The 21,028-nt window shown below is 39.4% G+C and overlaps 1 protein-coding gene across 12 annotated transcripts in view; it reads right to left on the reverse strand.

Moving 5' to 3' along the window:
• NRG1 (neuregulin 1) overlaps positions 1-21,028 on the reverse strand; it is a 240,744-nt gene that overhangs the window by 122,986 nt on the left and 96,730 nt on the right. Inside the window, exon 1 of one of the 12 annotated variants that reach the window (XM_006076209.4) lies at positions 8,284-16,222. The exons of 7 other annotated variants lie outside the window; for them this stretch is intronic. In XM_006076209.4, coding sequence (XP_006076271.1) covers positions 8,284-8,953 — 670 coding nt within the window. In that variant the 5' untranslated portion in view covers positions 8,954-16,222. Of the gene's footprint in view, positions 1-8,283; positions 16,638-21,028 lie in introns of those variants that run through there. 4 more of the 12 variants (XM_006076211.4, XM_006076210.4, XM_025266579.3 and 1 more) reach the window with 4 other exon arrangements.

Here is a 21,028-nt window from a genome sequence, read left to right on the forward strand (position 1 = left end):
GGGCCAAAGACCTAAACAGAGAATTCTCCAAAGAAGACATACAGATGGTTAATAGATACATGAAAAGATGCTCAACATCACTCATTATCAGAGAAATGCAAATCAAAACTACAATGATGTATCACCTCACACTGGTCAGAATGGCCATCATCAAAAATCTACAAACAATAAATGCTGGAGAGCTTGTGGAGAAAAGGGAACCCTCTTGTACTGGTGGAAGGAATGTAAATTGATATAGCCACTATGGAGAAGAGTGTGGAGTTTCCTTAAGAAACTAGGAATAAAACTACCATAGTATAGTATAGTGTATAGTGAAGTCGCTCAGTCGTGTCCGACTCTCTGCGACCCCATGGACTGTAGCCCACCAGGCTCCTCCCTCCATGGGATTCTCCAGGCAAGAGTACTGGAGTGGGTTGCCATTTCCTCCTCCAGGGGATCTTCCTGACCCGGGGATTGAACCTGGGTCTCCCGCATTGCAGGCAGACACTTTAACCTCTGAGCCACCAGGGAAACCCAAAAACTACCATATGACCCAACAATCCCACTACTGGGCACATACTGTGAGAAAGCCATAGCTGTTCAAGACACATGTGCCCCAGCAGTCACTGCAGCACTATACACAATAGTTAGGACGTGGACGCAACTTAGGAGTCTATTGACAGACGAATGGATCAAGAAGCTGTGGTATGTACATACAATGGAAGATTACTCAGCCATAAGAGGAATGCATTTGAGTCAGTTCTAATGAGGTGGCTAAACCTAGAGCCTATTATACAGAGTGAACTGTCCGAAAAAGAAAAACAAATATTGTATATGAATGTATATATATGGACTCTAGAAAGATGGTACTGATGAACCTATTTGCAGGGCAGCAATAGAGACACAGACATAGAAAACAGACTTATAGACACAGTTAGGGAAGGAGAGGGTGGGATGAACTGAGGGTAGCATGGAAACAGATACATTATCATATGTAAAATAGATAGCCAGTGGGTATTTTCTGTGTGACTCAGGAAGCTCAAAAGGGTACTCTACAATGTAGTGGGGTGGGATGGGATGGGAAGTGGGAGGGAGGTTTAAGAGGGAGAAGACATATGTATACCTATGGCTGAATCATGTTGATGTACGGCAGAAACCCACACAATATTGTAAAGCAATTATCCTTCAATTAAAAATAAATAAATGCAAAAAATTCTCCCATATACTTATGTTTTGGGGAACGGCCAAACTGATTTCCTATACGGATCAAAATCAGAAAGGGAAAATTGTCTTCTTTAAAGAAGAGATCTGTAGTGGAGTGATGAGTCTTACTAGTTAGTATTTAAATAATAAATAGGAAGGCACACTCATTTGAATTAAGGCAATATATACTATTTGAATATAAAGGCTAAAACTAATTTGGACAAGAAAAGCAGAGTGTAGAGAAGATAAGAATTATTTCTGTTTTAGTCTCAGCACTGACAGCACTTAGCTATAGTGTTTTTGGGTGAGTTCCTTCACTTTTCCAGATCTTAATTTCCTCCCTCTAGCAGACACTTGGATCATCTCTCCAAACGTTCACCATATAAAATTCTATTATTACCTAATATCAATTATATTTGTCAGAAATAATCTTTGAATGCGTATACATACACAAAACTAGGTTCAATTCACTGCAGCAAAGATGGCAACAAGGTTTGAGATAATGAAGACTGATCACTCCTACTCGTGTGAACGGTGTAAGAACCTAAGTTTTACTTCAATTTGAGAACTAAATAACTTAATGACACATCCAATCCTTTCTTTGCACAATGAAACTAAAAAATCCTCGGGAATATTTTAATACCCTTGGTTCAGTAAGCCATAAAAATACATACAAAATATGATGAAAAAATATTTACAGCTATCAGGTTGCTAGAATCTACAAGCAATCTTATAATCTTTACATGGTGGAAATATGGAAATATTTTCTATCTTAGGGATTTCCTCGTGGTTTAGCAGTAAAGAATACATCTGCAATACAGGAGACAGAGGTTCAATCCCTAGGTTGGGAAAACTCTCTGGAGAAGGAAATGACAACCCACTCCAGTATAATTACCTGGGAAATCCCATGGACAGAGGAGCCTGGAGGAATACAGCCCATGGGGTCTCAAAGAGCAACTAACACACTTTCCCATTTTAAGAGAGTGTTCTTAAAAGGGCTAAACACATTTCACCTTCCTGACCACGTCAATGGTTTGGTTAAATTATGTCATACAGGTTGAACAGGAATCAGGCAAAGTTACCAGTAGCAGAGACGGAAGTGGTTTCACTTTAAGATACAGGATAGCATTGGTTAAGTGTTCAGCATTCCACAAAGAGGAATACTAGCAAGCAGGAATGGCAGTCAAAATGTGAATAAAACGAAAGTGAGGAGAAGAAACACTGAATTCAGTATTTATGTAGCAAAGTAAAGAAACAGTTGTGCTAATCGATTCTAAAAATCCACTAGAACATAAGCTTTATGAGGGTAAGGGCTTTTATTGGTTTTTATGGTGATATGATGCATTTAGAACCATGCCTGGCACATAGTAGGTGCCTGATATGTATTCATTGAATAAAGATAAAGAGGAAACAACAGAAGCAAACTGAAACATGAACATAACAACAATAATAAAAATGGAAAAACAAGCATAAAAGCAGACATGGTATCATTTATGGCCTGGTAGAAAGTTCAGGATGAGAGTTATAGATCTAGTTCTCAGGGGCTTCCAGCTCAACATCAGACAAGTCATAACCTTTTAATGTCTTTGTTTCTCAATCTACAGATTCTCTCTTCCTTCATGCTTTAAAAGGATACTATGAGACATTATTTAAAGGGCAGGAAGACAAACAGAGATGCATGGTCTGGGACATGATTTTCTGGGAATGTGAAAATGCTGATATGTATATTTATATGTCAATATAAAGGAAAAGAAGAAGGTGAGATAATTTTGAATCAGTGGTGGCTGTAACAAATCAGTATGTTGTTCATCCAATGAAGACATTTTTTGGTATGTGTTTTTGTAAAATGTGTAAGTATTGTTCAGTATTAAAATGCAATAAGTTTCTATAGGAAAGAAAAGACAGGTGAAAATGCTTTGATATCTCAGAGTGTACTAGAATTTTGACATAGAAAAGCCAACACGGCATAATTAGGGAAGATTCAAGATACAATTGGGAGAGTGAGAAGGGAGAGGAAGGAAGCAAAACTGGGTATCATAAAGGAATAAGGAGAAATAATTAAATTGGGATGTTCAGGAAAGAGGTGAGCCATATAGCCATCTGCTGCCTGTCAGGAAAGAGGTCATCTGAGAAAAACTAAGCTGTTTTCTCAAAAGCAAGCTGAATACTGTATGAGTGATGAAATAAAAAAGATTGTATCTGCCGAAAATTTAGTAAAAGAAACTTTAATATTAATTTTTTTAGTGGGAACTCTATACACATGACCAGTGGTCCCACTTGAAGTACGTCCTGTAACTAGCAGTCAGATGCCACTTAACTACCAGATTTAGTCTCCAGCTCTAACTCTCTTGGGCTTCCCTGGTAGCTCAGATGTTTAAAAATCCCCCTGCAATGCAGGAGCCCCTGATATGATCCCTGGGTTGGAAAGATCTCCTGGAGAAGTGAATGGCTACCCACTCCAGTACTCTTGGACCTCATGGTGGCTCAGATGGTAAAGAATCTGCCTGCAATGCAGGAGACCTGGGTTGGGGAGACCCTTATCTAAAGAGTCAGACATGACTGAGTGACTTTCACTTCTCTTCACATCTAATCCTCTAGAACAGGGGAAAAATGATAGGGGAAAACAGCACTGTTGGGATTAAATTCTGGGAGATAGGACATTGCTCTATTTTCTACTATTAGGGTTTCCCTAGGAGAAAGCAATGGCACCCCACTCCAGTACTCTTGCCTGGAAAATCTCATGGATGGAGGAGCCTGGTGGGCTGCAGTCCATGGGGTTGCTAAAAGAGTCGGACACGACTGAGCGACTTCACTTTCACTTTTCACTTTCATGCATTGGAGAAGGAAATGGAAACCCACTCCAGTGTTCTTGCCTGGAGAATCCCAGGGACAGGGGGAGCCTGGTGGGCTGCTGTCTATGGGGTCGCACAGAGTCGGACACAACTGAAGCGACTTAGCAGCAGCAGCAGCAGGGTTTCCCTAAACTTTTCAGAATTTTGTGAATTTTAATAAAAGGGTTCATTTTACTAAACTGTTCAGAGTCTGGCTTTCCTCATCAGTAAATTAATAAAATTATTTAGCTCACATCAAGGATCTACCCGTTTATTCCAGTTTTTAATGTCTTAAGCTTTCAATGAATATGGTGAAAGCAGAGAAAATCTGGAATCACCATTCTGGAACAACTATAGGTACAGTTGAAAGGAACTAGAAGAGTCTACTGGGCTTAAAGTGAATGCCACTTTTCAACAGAAGGGGAAAAATCCTATAGTATAGTCAATTGATCATGCTGAATTTTGCATAGTGTAGTAATTCATATTGTTACTCTGGTAACAATGGTGTGCCATGAAACTCAACAATACAAAGATTTAAGAAAAAGCAAAACAAGTTTGGCCTAAGATGAAAATACTAATACATTCTTTGTGTGAGTGTGTATGTGTGTATATACACACACACACACACACATATATATATATATACATACATAATTTATTTATTCAGCTGCACTGAGTCTTCGTTGTGATATGTGGGATTTTTACAGCATATACGATCTAGTTCCCTGCAGGGGCTGAACCCGGGCCCTTGCATTAGGAGCATGGAGTCTTAGCCACTGGGCCACCAGGTAAGTCCCAGAAAATACTAATACATTCTTATACCCAAGAGTCAGTTGTCAAGCAGGCTGCACCATTCAGAAATACATTTTCTTTCAGGATGGTACCCTAGTTTCCTGGTTACAACTTAATTAATCAGCTCTTTTTATAGTCATCTAAGTCTGCAATCTCCCAGCGTCAGATCTTTCCAGATAAACAAAAGGTAAGAAAAATGTTAAAGCCCAGGCAAAGGAAACAAATGAATGGTTCCAGAATTGCCTTGATGAAAACTATAAACTTAACTATTAACATGATAGTGTAATTATGGTGGGAAACCACTAACCACACACAGAAAAACTTCAGAATTACATATACCTGTTTTAATGTTTTCATATTTTATGTATTGTCTAAATAGTAAATTCAAGCCCTGTATTAGATTGCTTACTCTCTACTTGTACGCATTGTCGAAGATGGTAAGAACATGCAATTATATTGCCTTATGAAAGAAATACTCATTTTAAAATAGCTGACATAGTCACTATACCTCTAGTCTATTTAAAAGGTGACACTTTGCCTAATATAATAAAGACAAAGAGTGTCTTGATTTTAGAAGAGTCAGTAAGGGAGAGAGTAATTCTAGTATTTATGGAATAAAACCCTGATGTGCTAATAGGTAGATTGGTTTGGGAAATAACACAGCAGACACAATTACCGGGATTGTCTCTGTTCTACTCTCACCGGCTCCAGGATAAAGAAGAATCAATTAGCCCTCCACAGACTATGACCTTGAAGGCTACAGCTCTGTGCATAATACACTGAATATGCTGAGCCAGATAGAAACAGAGAATCAAGTTCTAAGACCACGGAAGAGCACAGATAATGTCTTTTTAAAACATAAGCTGTGACAGCTTCAGGCATGTCAAAAGCATGCAGGATGATGAAAGAAAAGCCCCGTTCTTTCTGTGACTAAGCGATAGTTTCTTAGCAGAAGAGCAACACGCGAAAGAGATTGCAAAATGACTATCTAATGCCAAGCTTTTCTTTCTTTCTTTCTTTTTCGCCGTCCTTTAGTTAATGTTTACAAGCTTTTAAAACAGCTAAACAATCACTTAAGAGTGTTTAAAACCAAAGCTCCCTGGACCAGTGCCTTTCCAAAATAAAAGAAATATAGACTCATAATTTTTAGGATATTTATGTTTTTGTTGTTTTCAGGCACTAGTTCAAAAAAGGAACCCTAAGGGTCTCACACAGCAAACCCTATAGGTGGTAAAGTGTTAACCAACTGTCTAGCCCTAACTTTCCAGAAAACTACATCCCAGACAGCTTTTGTAGGCTTATCTCCAATGCACTCAGAGTGCTGCAGCTGTGTATCTGGCCAGAACGGGCTACTATGATGCTTTTAGACAGTAGTAAATCTTTTCACTCAGTAGAAACGCCAGAAAAATCAATGTCCTGCCTTGGAAAAAAAAAAAAAGAAACTGTATGGAATGTATAATCTATTAAAACACTTAGGAAAAGAATTTACCTTAGAAAAGAATTTCTCAAAACATCACAAGATACTTTTTAAAACAGTCCTGGATCAGGAAAATGTGCTGGAGGTTTCTTTGTTTGCTTGTTTTCCTCCAATGACAAAATTATAGGATCAAGTTGAAGAGTTTTTCAAAGGGTCTTCTTTCTTTTTCTGAACAGCTGAACTGATTCAGGCACATTTTAATTCAAGACTGAAGTTGAAAATGATGAAAAGACAAAAGAAGTAACCTTGTCTTCACAGTGAATTCTGCTTCTCTTTGCAGGATCTGTACTTGCTTTTTATAGCCTGTCATTTCATCTGGGTATTATTTCCCGGTCACTTTGCCAGGTGGGAAGAGGCGGTGAATACAGCGATGGCTGTCACATCTTTAATGATGCTTCAGGGATTTGATAAAGATACAAAGCAGTGTCTGCAGAAAGGAGGTTCTTCCCTAATTACACCTGAAAAGCAAGCCTCTTTTTTTTTTCTTTAAATCTTTGCCACTGAAACTGGTGTGTATGAAATGAGACTGAATCACAAGCACAAATCAAGTTTTTCTGCATTTCTAGAACATATGGCTCTCCTGCATACTGAACAACATGTCTGCAAAAGATATTTTTAATCTTCATTACCATCCAGAGGGAAACAGTAGGGGTATTTCACCACAAAATCTTTACCCTCACCTCTCCTTTAGAGACTTTACACACGGTCTTCAAACAGAATTCTCTGATATTTTACTTTTTTCTAAGGAAACAGTTTCAATGGTGAAAAGAAGACAGTGAAACAAAAGTAAATTAGAAACTTTTTTAAAAGCTATAGAAAATGCCTCTCTTCTATAATGACGTTTAAAACAATCTGACTAGTCATGGTTTCATCCTTGTCAACTTTTCCATTATAAAGCATTGCAACGACCCAGTACAGACGGCAGTAGGACTCCTCTGTATTGTTTTAAGAGCATGGGCTCTCTTCACTCACAGATTATTAAACAGGATTGCTGCAGTCTTATGGACAAAAAAGATGCATCTGAAAAAAAATGATTTATCTTACTAATGCATCTTGTACTTTCTAATGACTGTCAAGGAAGCTATTTAAATATTTGATTCCAGAAGGCAAAACTAATTTGGACAAACCATAATAGGCAAGAATATATATACATATACATATACATACATATACATATATATATATATATATATATATACACACACACACATACACCAGAGTCACTTTGCTGTACAGAAGAAATTAACACAACATTGTAAAATCAACTATACTTGAATAAAATTTAAAAAAACCTAATTTGGGGAAAATCCTTTCATGTGGAATTGTACCAGATCCTGAATAAAACTGCCCCTAACAAGTGCTCAGCAACTTATACTATAATCTGAGCATGACAGCATCCTGCTGGTAAAAGGTGAGTGCTGTAAACATCTAAGACTTCATGTGGTATTGGGAAGAAGCAATTAAAGTACAAACGTGGGGAGAAGTGGTTTAGGGAACAAGAAAAAGAGATGGAGAAAGATAACTGGTAACTTGGGCTGGCTGGAAGGCAAAGGATAACAGAAAGGTGAAGAGAGGTAATGGAAAATTTACATGGGGAAAAAAAATCAGGATCCTACTCACTGTACAGAAGTCATATATATATATATATCTAAATATATATATATTGGTCTGATGTTTTCATCTTAAAAAGTGTTAGAAACCAATGGAATGGAACTGAAAGTCAAGCATGGCTCAGAGATGCTGCAGCTCTGGGTCCTCACCCCAGATTTCACCATCCAGGAAGAGGGAGCTGCTGTGATGGCATCAGTTCTAACCAGCAGTTTGTAAGGTCTTTTCACTCATCTCTCCCGGAGCAACCCAGTCACATGATGCGCTTAAACCAAACCCTGCCATTCAACTCCGAGAAGACAAGGACCCCGCTCCACGCTCTAGAGAACACTTTGGATGACCTCAAGCCCACCCATCTCCTCTACACATCCTCACCCGTCTCTCTCTACTTACAAAGTTTAGGAGCAGTTTGGAGATTAGTTTCTGTTGATGGTGGCTGAGTGGCTGCCTTGGGTGTTCTCACGTCAGGGCTCCGAGTGGGTGAAGGGAGGGATGGAGCAGTGGACGGCCGGAAAGAAAAAGCGAAGATACGGTTCTTGGGGGTGGGGACCGCCGAAGGCTCGGAGGACCCAAGGGCATTGTCAACTTGCACTGTAACTCGAACCTCAGTTTCAGACTGAGCCCTGGAGACAGGTGAAGTGTACGCCTTGGCTGATACCCACACAGCAGCTGAAGCTGCAGTTGGATCCAGAGAAATAATAGGATCCTGGCCTAATCCCCCAGGGTCAAGGTGAGTGGGAGAGTCATACTCAAAAATCTTGTCCACAAACACCCACTTGAGGCCAGCGATGCAGAGGCAGAGGCTGACCAGGCAAGCCAGGATGGGGACGATGCAGATTTTCTCTGAGTTGAGGCAACCTCTCAGGCGCTCGGTTTCCAGGCAGACGCAGCAGGGAAGAGTCAGGCCCACGAGCCCTGGGGACCTCCCATCTTCAGTCTGGGTCTCCGGCATGTCTTCGGCTGCCGGAAGCCCGTCCAGAGATGGGTCTGCACTCAGCTGAGTGGAAGGGCTGGAGGACCTCTCAGCAGCTCCCTCGGACATGTCTGGGGAATAAATCTCCATCGGCTCACCTCCAGGAGGCCTGGCCTCTCACACTGTCCATTACCATGCAGAGCCCCCCCCAACCAAATGATACAGCATCTTACAGGGAGAAATCGATAAGTCGTCCAAGTCCAAGGCCATTATCAAAAGCAAGAGGAGTTCAGGAGGAAGGCAGGGGAGGCCAAAAACAAAAAAACAAAAAAAACCTCTAGCAACAACCAAATAAAAGTATATTGTAATTCTTGACTGCTGTTTCTGGGCCACTTTTGCAGTTCTTTTATATGCTTCTCCAAACCATCCTGGCTGGGTCAGGAAGACGGGAGGCCAGCGGAGAAACCCAGGAGCTGATGTGGAGGCGGTCGGTTAAGTAAACCAGTAGCCCAAACTGAAAGGCATGTTTCTCACCTCGAGCAGCTGAAACTGGGGTCTGCTCAGATGGAGAAAGCAACTGTCATGCAGAAGAAGTAAAAGCAGGAGCAGGACCAGCGGCGGCGGCGGCGGCGGCAGCAGCGGCGGCGGCAGGAGCGGCAGCAGAGACAGTAGCAACAGCATCCTGTGGTGTGAGCGCGGCGGCTGAAAGGGGCTGAATCATCACAGAGCAGCAGGTGCCTGCCCTCCGAGCATCACAGCGAACCGTCTCATCGCAGAGCGAGCTGGAGGCGAGAGCGCGGCCGGGAGGGGCGGTCACCGCGCTCGCCGCCCTGCCTTCTCCCCCACCCCACCAGCCACTCCTCTTTGTCCTTCCTGAGCGCTCATTCACTTTCTTCCTCTGCGGCTCCTGCCTTCTCCACAGTCTCTTCCCCTTGCCGTCCTCCTCCTCATCCAGAGACTCTCTCTCTCCCCTCTCTCTTTCTTTTTTACCTCCCTCCTCTCCCAACCCCCACCCCTCTATCCGCACTCTGGGGCTGCTGGCTGGTCTGAGTAGAATCAGGATAACCCAGCAAGGCGGGACTGCCAGTGACTTCCTATTTTATCCAATTAGAAGGAATAAAGGCCATCAAATCAAAGAGAAGCAGGCAGACAGCAGTTAAGCTGAGTCCCCATGGCCCTCACCCGGCTAGCCTCCTTCTCTCTCTCTTTTTTTTCCTCCCTACCAAAGCTGCCCTAATCTTCCATCCCCACCTCCTATGCTCTAAAGTCTCCCTGGTGCTCTCTTCTGCACCCACTGTTGGGTCAGAAAAAGCCAGCGATCAATGCTAGCAATCTAACAAAGCTAGGATGAGGCGGGGGGTTGGATGTAGGTGGGACCTTATGGGTTGGACCTGAGGCTTGGCAAAGTCTGATATCTGATTCCTCCCTAGAGAGGTAAGCTTTTCAACAGCAATTTCTTCCTGCCTGCTGCAGAGAGATAGCATTCCGTCCCCAGCCCTCTAATAAGTTTTGTTCACCGAGAGGACTGTTATTGCCTGGTGTTTCAACCAACAGCAAGAACATTGTTTTTTTTTTCCTCCTAACCATGGACAGCTCTGCCTTCAGCCCTTGTCACAATGATTGGGTAAGACTTGGTGATGCCCAAGTGTGAAGTGTGGAATATACATTGGAGAAGGGGGTGCTCAGGGAGGGGAGAGAGGTCTTTATGTACATACACTGGTCCCCTTTAAATTTCCATCCTTCTGTCCCACTCACAGCAGTCCCGGACTGACGTCCAGCCAACAAGGAACACCAGTAAGTAACAGCTAGAGAGGAGGCTCCCGCTTCGCCTTGAAATTAGCCTTCATTGTGACTCCACACTGCAGAGGCTGAATTCCCTGAGCGCTGTAATGTATACCACATGTCCTCAGCTATAACTGCACTGCAAGGATTAAGAAGACTTTTCTGTAAGAGCACGCCTTTAGGGTTAAGTTTCAGGAGCTTTACCTTAAAGATAGTTTCACTGCCGACTCTTTTCTTTTTCCTTTTAAAACAGCAGTGGTTAAAAGGCTGGAAGAAATGCACTGTCCTTAATACAGAGAACAGGCAGCCCAGACCCTCCTGTTCACTGCATGTCTGCATCTGAATCTTTAATCCATGCTTTACTGTGACTGGACACCTGAATGGTTTCCAAGGAACCATTTTGTTCACCTATGTCAATAGGAGTCTTAAAAGCTGTCTCTAAATCCATACTACATAAGCATCATGTGAGTCCCAGAAGCAATAAAATTTAAAGTTGAAGTCCGGAGAGAATCTGCTTTTTAAGCACGTTATATTTGTAAAACACAATCTCCACTGCTTTGAAATATTTTTAAGCTTCTAAGTGGGCATGAGATAATATTATCATTCTTTCAAAATGAAATTAGCCCATAATTATAAGTGATTTAAAGGGTACTGATATCTTAAAATGTGTTTGCAGTACTATAACTAACAACAACAACAAAAGCCTGAACCAATTTGCATAATTGTAATTATGGCTCTGACAAGCTTCTGGGCAAAATGAATTATCCTTAAGTTCACCTTTACATAACCTGCATTTATATAGCAGTAACTCGTACTTTAAAATAATTCCTATGCCCACTTTCTAACTTTTAACTATTTGATTTGAAAGCAGAAAGATTTTTCGTAAAGATTCAAGCAACGGACATGCAATTTCACATCATCGAAAATCTATAGGGAGGCATTTACAGAATTCAGACTGAGAGGAATTAAGATTTTAATGATCATTATTCATGGAATGCTCAAAATCAGTTAGGCAAGTAAATACTTATGCTAAATTAGGATCATTTATAATTCCTTTAGATATCACCCAGGTTAAATTTGTGGTACTTAATTTCATGATTCTGCACCAAACCAGTATTTCACGCAAGTATCATACTCATACACTGGCATTTCACCCATAGCCAAGGTCACCTGGATTTCAAAGACTAACACAGAGTTCAGAGCCCAGATCAGGTAGGGAAGCGAAGGGACTGAGAAGAGTAACCTGTAATTAAGATAAGTGCTCCTTCAGTTGCGCCAATACCAACTATTTGCCTTGCCTTAAATCATTAAGAACAAACATATTCAGCAGACAAAGTAATTAGTGGGCATTGCTCTAGCCATCATATTAAAGATGACCAGCACTTACAAAGGAAAAGAATGGATTATGTAAAGGATAGGAACTTAAGAGACAGACTACACAAATCACACTGTGGGATATATATGTGTCCTCCCTGGAGAGGCAAGTGGCTTCTTGGAGCTAAGATCAGTTTGCAGAAAGCCAGCCTCCCATGGCGTTGCTTCCCACGCAGTTGGAAGGTAAATGTAATTGAGAACGGGAGTAGGACAGGAGGTAAAGAATAAAAGGAATTCTCCATTAGGTCTATACTTGAGACGAGGAGTCAGAAGTTGCCTTTATCCCTTTAGCAAGTCTTACTAGCAATAAAGAAGTGAATACAGGGTGAAATGAATGGGATTGAGGGTCAGAATTTCTTTGACTAGAACATACATGTTTTTAAGAAGAATTGCAAGCATATGTCACTTTAACCCTTTAGCCTCCATCTTCAATAAAGCTCAGGAACACCCATATTTCCATGTCCCCTTAAACAAACAATTAACAAGAAACAAATTATTATTACCTTTTTAAAACCACATAACCACCTCTTCTATAACAACAGAAGCTACCTTTGTAGAGCTCCACTGTGATTCCAGGCACTCTGCTAGGTTCTTGCCATACACGATTTCCGATCTTCACTAAATTCTATACAGAACATATTATCTTTTTTGTTAAAAAAAAAAAAAAAGGACCCAGGCAGCTTATATAATTCAGCTATGAACACATAGCTTTTAAACAATAGCACCAATAGCACCGATTTTGAACAAAATTGTGACTCATGCTATTTCTACCAAATAATACTGTTTCTTGTTTTTAATCAAAAGAAGGCATCTGATTACATATTGTTTACCTATTACTTCAATAGGAAAAATAAGAGAACCAGAAAGTGTAACAATGAAATAGGCATTTTAATTTTACTTTAATGTAGTTGCTAAATGAACTTAAAGGTGCCGAGTTTCCAGAACAAGAGCCTTCTAAAATTCTGCCTAGTGATCTTGAGAAGTTGCAAGAATTAAGCATATGTTATTTACATATGATCTGTTTATAGTTTAAATAGAAGAGCTCTTCCATAGTCTCTGTTCTGAGATCTTGGGAAGATCTCAAGATTTCAGTTACATATTGCTATGAAACAAATTGCCCTGAAACACATTACATTTGTTGTTAAACTAACAACCACTGTATTACATCTCACTAGCCCACAGGATTACTGGGTTCAGCTGAGTGGTTCTTCTGCTCCATTAGATATCAGCTAGGGCTGCAATCCATTGGAGGTGTAACTGAGCTGAAAAAGTCAAGATTCACACACATGACTAGCAGCTGATGCCAGGTGTCAGCCAGGAACTCAGCTGGGACTGTCAGATGGTGCACCAACATGTGGCTTCTCCATGTGGCCTGGACTTCTCACACACGGCAGCTGCGTTCTGAGAAGATACAGCCCAAGAGCGAGGAAGCATAAGCTGCCAGTCCTCCTTAAGACTGACTTTGGAAGTGGTACAGGCTCATTTCCATTGCATCCTATTGGCCAAATAGTCACAGTGCCAACTGAGATTCAAGGAAAGGGGAGATAAACCTTGATGGAGAGAGTGACAAGGAATTTGCAACCGCAGTTAATCCACCACAACAGTTAAAGTCAATGTTAGTAAGTCAACCTGGGTCAAGAGGCTCTGCAGTAATGCAGAATGAGATTCAGCAGAACCAAGTCAAAACGCACTTATATTTCTGATACACAGTATTCCAGCTTCCTTCTAAACCAGCTTCAATGAAGAAAACAATCCCATTATGTTGTGCATACGTGAGTGCTTATGCTCAGGTGTGTCCGACTCTTTGCGACCCTTTGAGCCCACCAGGCTCCTCTGTCCATGGGATTTTTCAGGCAAGAATACTGGAGTGGGCTGCCATTTCCTTCTCTAGGGGATCTTCCTGACCCAGGACTGAACCTGCATCTCCTGTGTCTCCTGCAGGCAGATTCTTTACCCACTGAGCCATCAGGGAAGCCTTCTATTATGTTGTCCAATAGAAAATACTAAAATTCCTCTGCTACTTCAAGTCAAGCTAGGCTACTACATCTGCATCCCTTTTATTTATTTTATTATCAGAAATATTTAGCATACTTCCAGCAGATGAAAGAGGATGACCATATTACATAAACTTACTTTCTCTTTTACTTTTTTTTTTGGTGTATTGGTTATTTCCCAATGAAAATGTTTATCTCTGAAAAAGACGACCCTTGCTCTGTAAGTTTATGGCCAAAACATAGAATTTACTTTGTGATATCTAATACCATGATGATAGCAGTGATTTCATTTTTTGGATTGCAATCTTTGAGGATGACTATGTATAAATTATAATGATTTATTCATTGCTAATGAATTAATCACGATTTTCACAAGAAAGCTTCAGGACTTAAAAGGATCCCTAAAACTTGCTGCTTCTTATGAGAGGACCAAGTACTCAAGTGGATCTGTTAGCTTCTTCCCATCCATTTGAAAATCTTCCCCCAGCTCACATCTCAGCCCCTCCATGGAACTCCTTCATGGTCCCAAGTCAAAGATACATCATTCTTTAACTTTATTTTTGTTGGGGTACATCTTCCCAGGTGTTACTACTTAATTATGTGACATATATAGGATGGATGGGGAAAAATGCAATTTCTCTAAAGGCCAGGGCTATTAGTATCTGGCTGTCGCATACTAGAGCTATGCTAGCCATTCAATACACATGTTTTGTTTGGTTTTATTTTTAATTGTAATTCAATTACACAGATCATGGCACCTCTAATAAATTGGTAGACTTTTTTCATGTCCATCTATCTATTCAAAATGCCCTCTATACTCCACTCTATTTGTTCACATCTTCTAATGATCAGTTCAGATACATGCTTATCAAATTTATAACTATTTCCAAATATGGCTTTTATGAATTTATTTTCATCCAGGGAAACTTTGTTACCCCAACTATATTAACTCTCAACTGCCATGGTATTTTTCAGGCAAGAATACTAGAGTGGATTGCCATTTCCTTCTCCAGGGGATCTTCTTGACCCAGGGATCAAACCTGCATCTCCCATGTCTCCTGCACTGCAGGCAGATTCTTTACCTGCTGAGCCATGAGGGCAGCCCCTTATTATATCATCCAATAGAAAACACTCAAATTCCTCTGCTACTTCAAGTCAAGTTAGGCTACATAATCTTATGTTTTGTATAGATCATTTTACGAGATGGAAAGTTAGGAATAACCCAATATTGAACTGTTTTTCCTGCAGTTCTCTCTTCACCTAAACAGAAAAGTTCTCTCAGGGAAAACCAAATTCATGGGCTTGCCAATGTTCTTCTATTTTACTCATAATGCTAAACAGGCTAAGATGAAACCCGTTTCACTTTACTGGGCAGGTATTTTTCTCCCCACTTTGAGGGTGAATCAAGACTCTGATTCTCCTTTATTTTTACCCAGTGAAAATTATTTCAGTAAAGATAGTTTGACTTACTTGTAAGAATCATGTTGTGAGAAGCTGTATTGAATGTCTGATACCGACTCTGGGACTGTGTCCTCATTTTGTAACAAATGATCTATTTACTCTGGCACATTTTGTTCTTTATAAGTTTAGGTCCTTTGATCTTCAGCTGCAGTTCAGGAGACAGTAAAGGATCTCAAAGATGAGGATGTGAGAATTTTATACAGACATGATTTTTTTTTATTAAATCCCATGTTTATAATCTGATTACTTTGAGAGAAACTATTATTTTCTCACTCCCCATGAGTAAAATCATTAGTTATATACAATGATTTTCTTCTTAGTTTTACAAGTTACCTTTCTTTTAATATTATCTTGGACATGTTTGGAACTAGATGGAGATCACTGCACATCACTGTGATAAATTCCAATGAACTGTTCCTAGTAAAATGGTTAATTTTATGTTATGTGAATTCCAACTCAATAAAAAAAAATTTACACTTCACACTCATCATGGTTTCAGCTTCTCCAACATTTACTTTTAAAAGGAAAACACAATCTGACCAGTTTTTCCAGTGCACTGCACTAAAATAATCAGACTTTGTCATGTATAGATTGCTCTTTCTTCTACAAAATCTAACAGGTCATGTAGCATTGAATCTCTGACAATTCTTAATTATCTATGGACTCTAAATTGATGTTGATGATGCAATACTGCATCCCAAGGAACTCAAAAGCACAAATAAGGATGTAATAAATTGATCTGTCATTGAGAATTTCAATACAAAAGTTTTATGAGAAAATGAGCAAAGGCTTATAACTCTAGCTCATTTTATATACTTAAAATATTATTTCTCATTCTTCAATGTCATTCCATTTACATATTTAGAATACATTAGAAATATAAGCCAAAAGATGGGTAGACAGTAGCAGGTATTTGAATTATCTGTATTTTCAACACAGTGTGGTTTGTTATGGAAAGTGTGATAAACTCATTACCAGAATGTGAGCTCCATAAGGGCCAGCACTTGTGACTGTTTCCATTAACACATCCCTACTACCTAGAACATGCCTGGCACACAGAGGCCAGTAAGTATTACTGTGTTAATGCATCAGCATGGACACTACTAAAGAAGGATGTAGTTTGGAAGGACTGATGCTGAAGCTGAAACTCCAATACTTTGACCACCTGATGCGAAGAACTGACTCATTGGAAAAGACCCTGATTCTGGGAAAGATTGAAGGCAGGAGGAGAAGGGGATGACAGAGGATGAGATGGTTGGATGGCATCACCAACTCGATGGACATGAATTTGAGCAGCCTCCAGGAGCTGGTGATGGACAGGGAAGCCTGGCGTGCTACAGTCCATGGGGTCGCAAAGAATCAGACATGACTGAGTGACTGAACTGAACTGAAAGGATGTAAAAACTATTGAAAAAATATCTTAAAAGACATGGATACATCATCAGTTCAGTTCAGTTGCTCAGTAGTGTCTATATGGATATACCATATAGAGTTTTATTTGTGTGAATGAAGCAAATAATATTAAATTAACTGTGTATGATGGGAAGAAGAAAAACCAAAAGGAAAATCATCTTTATAGTGACTACTCTGAGGTTATATGGATGAATGGTCATTCATGATTATTAGACAATACATGTGGAATTAGTTACCTTGAACAAGTATCTTTGCTTCACTTCATTAATATTCACTACTATAAGCTCCCAGCACAAAGCAATACAGCTAACAGAGAATTTTTGTTTGTTATATTCTTAGGTATTGTGGCAAATTGCACAAATATACAAGAAATAATCTATATTTTTAAGTGCATGGATATGTATAATAGTATTTAAGGAAAATTATAAAGGCTATACTTTGGTGAAGTAAGAGAAATTAAATATAATAAATAATTAACTAAACATGAAAATCAATGCAAATGTAATATAATTCAGTACAGTTTCAAAAAATGGAAGTTGTTGAACTTGATTTATACTTAGGCACTAGCTATTTGTTTATAGTTGGGTTGCTGATCAGCTGACTGATCTCCAGAGGAATTAAAAAAAAATGCATTGAGTACATTACCCTCACAAATGCCCTAGCAATCTGTTAATTTGTTTTGAAAATCTTCTGTTTCAAACAGAAACTGTTAAGCATGAGATGGTCCACATGGGAAGGCAGTTGTGAATTACTTACAAAAGAGTTCCATCTATTAAAGACACTCTGAAATGTCATAAAAAGCCATGTGTAAAATAAACCCTCAGTTTACCTGAAATAAAGGAAGCTTGGGAAGGGAATGATCTGAATTGTTCTACTTTTCAACACAACCCAAACCTGTATATCTGAGAAGACTTCAGCCAGAGGAAACATCTTAAAAATATACATTTTCCACAGAATCTACACAGTTCTCTCTCCTTTTTGCTGATTAAAATGAAAATGCAAAGTTGTGCCAAAAGGACAAAAAAAGGGATAAAAATATATGCATTTTCTAGAACTGATCTGGCATCCCAGTGAGCCATCTAACCGGCAATTCTGCTGTAAGGTCATAAGCCTTATGATACTCTTACAAGCAGAAGTATTCCATTTAAAATCAGATGCCAGCTCCATATTTTCCGCAGTGTCTCAGTTCAAGGGGTGGAAACTTTTTCTGCATTGTGGGACAATTTTTATTACTTTCAAAATATGAATTTGAAAATTGTAAGACAAAAATATCTTATGATTGGAACTCCAGTTCAAAACTTTGTATCATAAATCACACCACACCACGTATTGTTAGTTAGATTGGTTTAAGAATGACTTGTATCTTTTCTATCTCAGAAATTATCTGGAGTGAAAGGATGTAGGCTTAATGCAAAGATGAACTGTCATCTTGAGAATAATTAGGTTTTAAATTTTTCATTGGCTGACTGTTGGAGCTGGAACAGCCTTGACCCATGAATTTTATCTTACACAAAAAAGATCTCTGGAGATAAAAAATAATCTGCCTGGAGCACCAACATTAATTTCAGAGACAAGACTAGAAGTCAAGGATATTGCTCCTCCCCTTTCAACTCATTCCTACAAAGCAAAGCTTTTTAGTTTCTCACTAACCATATAGATACCCTTTAGTAACTGCCATAAAGTGAATGGTTCAATTTCGTCACTACTACCCTCAGCTATCCCTATAGCAATATCTTACATGAACTTTTACTGTGACTGTTTCTACTTCAAAGTTTAATCTTTTTAATGCTCCTCTGACTACTTTTGGTCACAGCTCTACTGAATATTCAGACCCTTTTTCTGGGAGTTATTAAGAAGCCAGTATTCATATTTAGACTCAGTTATTAACATTTCATCACTAAGGGATATAGAATGCAGAATGCAGGCAAAATGTAGGCTCTAATCACTTACATGGGAAGGTATAGAATCAAGAGACTCTAGTGGATAAAATGAGCTTATCTTCTGGAAAGAAGATTGTCACCCGAAAATAGCAATCAGGGGACTCCCTGGTGGTCCAGTGGTTAAAATTTCACCTTCCAACGCAGAGGGTACAGTTAGATCCCTGGTTGGGGAGCCTAAATCCTGCATGCCTTGTGTCCAAAAAACCAAAACATAAAACACAAGTGATACTGTAACAAATTCAATAGAGACTTCAAAAATGGTCCACATTAAAAGAAAATCTTTAAAAAAAAATAGAGATCAGTCCAGTATTACTGCAATGATTCAAATACATACAATGTCAAATGTTGTCAATATCTGAGAATTGGTAAGCCAGGGTTACATCTTCTTTTAATCTGGAGAATTAGAAATCTGGGACAGGGGAAGGAGTGATCGTCAGAAACAGGAAAAGGAAGGCTTCTGATGACTGAGTTAAAACCTGAAATACGATGACTAGAAAATTCCAGGTCCAAATATGATGACTTATTCCAGGGAAACACGTGTTCTATTTGTTGACATAATCCATCAAACATATATTATTTTAAATAAAGCAATTAAACATGTACATCATTCATGCTGGGATATTTGGGGATAAGATGCATTCACAAATGCAACTTACTTCAAATTGCATCAAAAATAAAAAGGTGACTGATAGATAAATGGATACACATTTGACAAAGCAACTATGGCAGAAGTTAACTGTAAAATCTAGAGATACAGCCTACATTGTTCACAAGTCATTCAACTTTTCTACATGTTTCAAATTTTCATAATAAAAATGCTAGAAAAACTTAAAAAGATTTTTTCATGGCTATTTCTGACCACGACATATATCGTATGTTTTATTATAAAACCTTGTAGTGAAAGTGAAAGTTGCTCAGTCGTGTCCAACTCTTTGTGACTCCATGGACTATATAGTCCATGGAATTCTCCAGACCAGAATACTGGAGTGGGTAGCCTTTCCCTTCTCCAGGGGATCTTCCCAACCCAGAGATCGAACCCAGGTCTCCTGCATTGAAGGCGGGTTTTTTACCAGCTGAGCCACAAGGGAAGCCCAAGAATACTGCAGTGGGTAGCCTATCCCTTTTCCAGCGGATCTTCCCGACCTAGGAATTGAACTAGGGTCTCCTGCAGTGCAGGCGGATTCTGTACCAGCTGAGCTATCAGGGAAGCCCATAAACCTTGTAAGGTGATGCCAAAGAAAACAAATAATCTACCAATCTCACATTCAGTAATCTTCACTGAATTATTTTCTTTCCTCTTCTGCATAAGCCCTCCCCACCTACCCTCCCCTACCACACTTACTTTAAGATGAATTCCAAAATTATATCAGGAATATAAGTCACACAATTTGAATCATTATCTAATGGCAAAGGAATATCTTTCTATGACAAACCATTAGCTGCTACAGAAAATCTAAGATCTCTTCCTGACCCCTCCTTCCATACCATTCCTTTATTGAGAAGAGATTTTGCTTAATGTGATTCTTTAATCACTAGGGAATTGAAACATCTATGAATAATGTGAACAGGGAAATTGTAACATTCATTCTACTGACAAAATCAGAAGGGTTGGACAGTAAGCTTCATTTTGTTGGGGGGAAGAAAAAAAGAAGCCTTTTATTGTTAACAACACTCCCATCCTGAAGATTTCTTTTTCAAAGGTCAACTGGTTAGTGGACATTGTGAGGTCAAAGGCTTTGATGCAGAAGTTGAGTTTCTCCACTGCTGTATCTCCCTTCCAGTTCGGCATACAGAAATTTTATAAAACTATTAAATATTTATGATGCAGTACAAAGCCCCTCTAAAAGCATCTGTATTTAACTAAATCATGTCACTGACAGCAAGAGGCACGTACAGCAATTTAACCTAGCAGGAAAAGTACTTCTTTTACATAACACTGCAGTGCAGAGAGTTTCAACCATATGCTTCTTTCTGTCCCCACATACCTCCTGTAATAAGGGAAAGCTTAACTTAAATGGTTCAAAGGGCTTTTAGACAGGCTTCTCAAATGAAACATAAATCTTTTGAAGTGCTTCTCAAAAATTCTTCCCTGAGGCTTTGCCAGGACTCTGTCACTAGAGGTCAGACAAATAGTCCATCCTCAGGTTAAGCCTCCTTAACTCCAGGTTAAATACCTGGATTTAGTCCCATCTTTTCTTCTATCACCATGTCTTTCCAAATGTTTACTATAGTCTATCACTGATTGATGTTAAAGGCACCTA

The sequence above is a fragment of the Bubalus bubalis genome, chromosome 1 (assembly GCF_019923935.1).
Source record: "Bubalus bubalis isolate 160015118507 breed Murrah chromosome 1, NDDB_SH_1, whole genome shotgun sequence".
Taxonomy (NCBI): domain Eukaryota; kingdom Metazoa; phylum Chordata; class Mammalia; order Artiodactyla; family Bovidae; genus Bubalus; species Bubalus bubalis.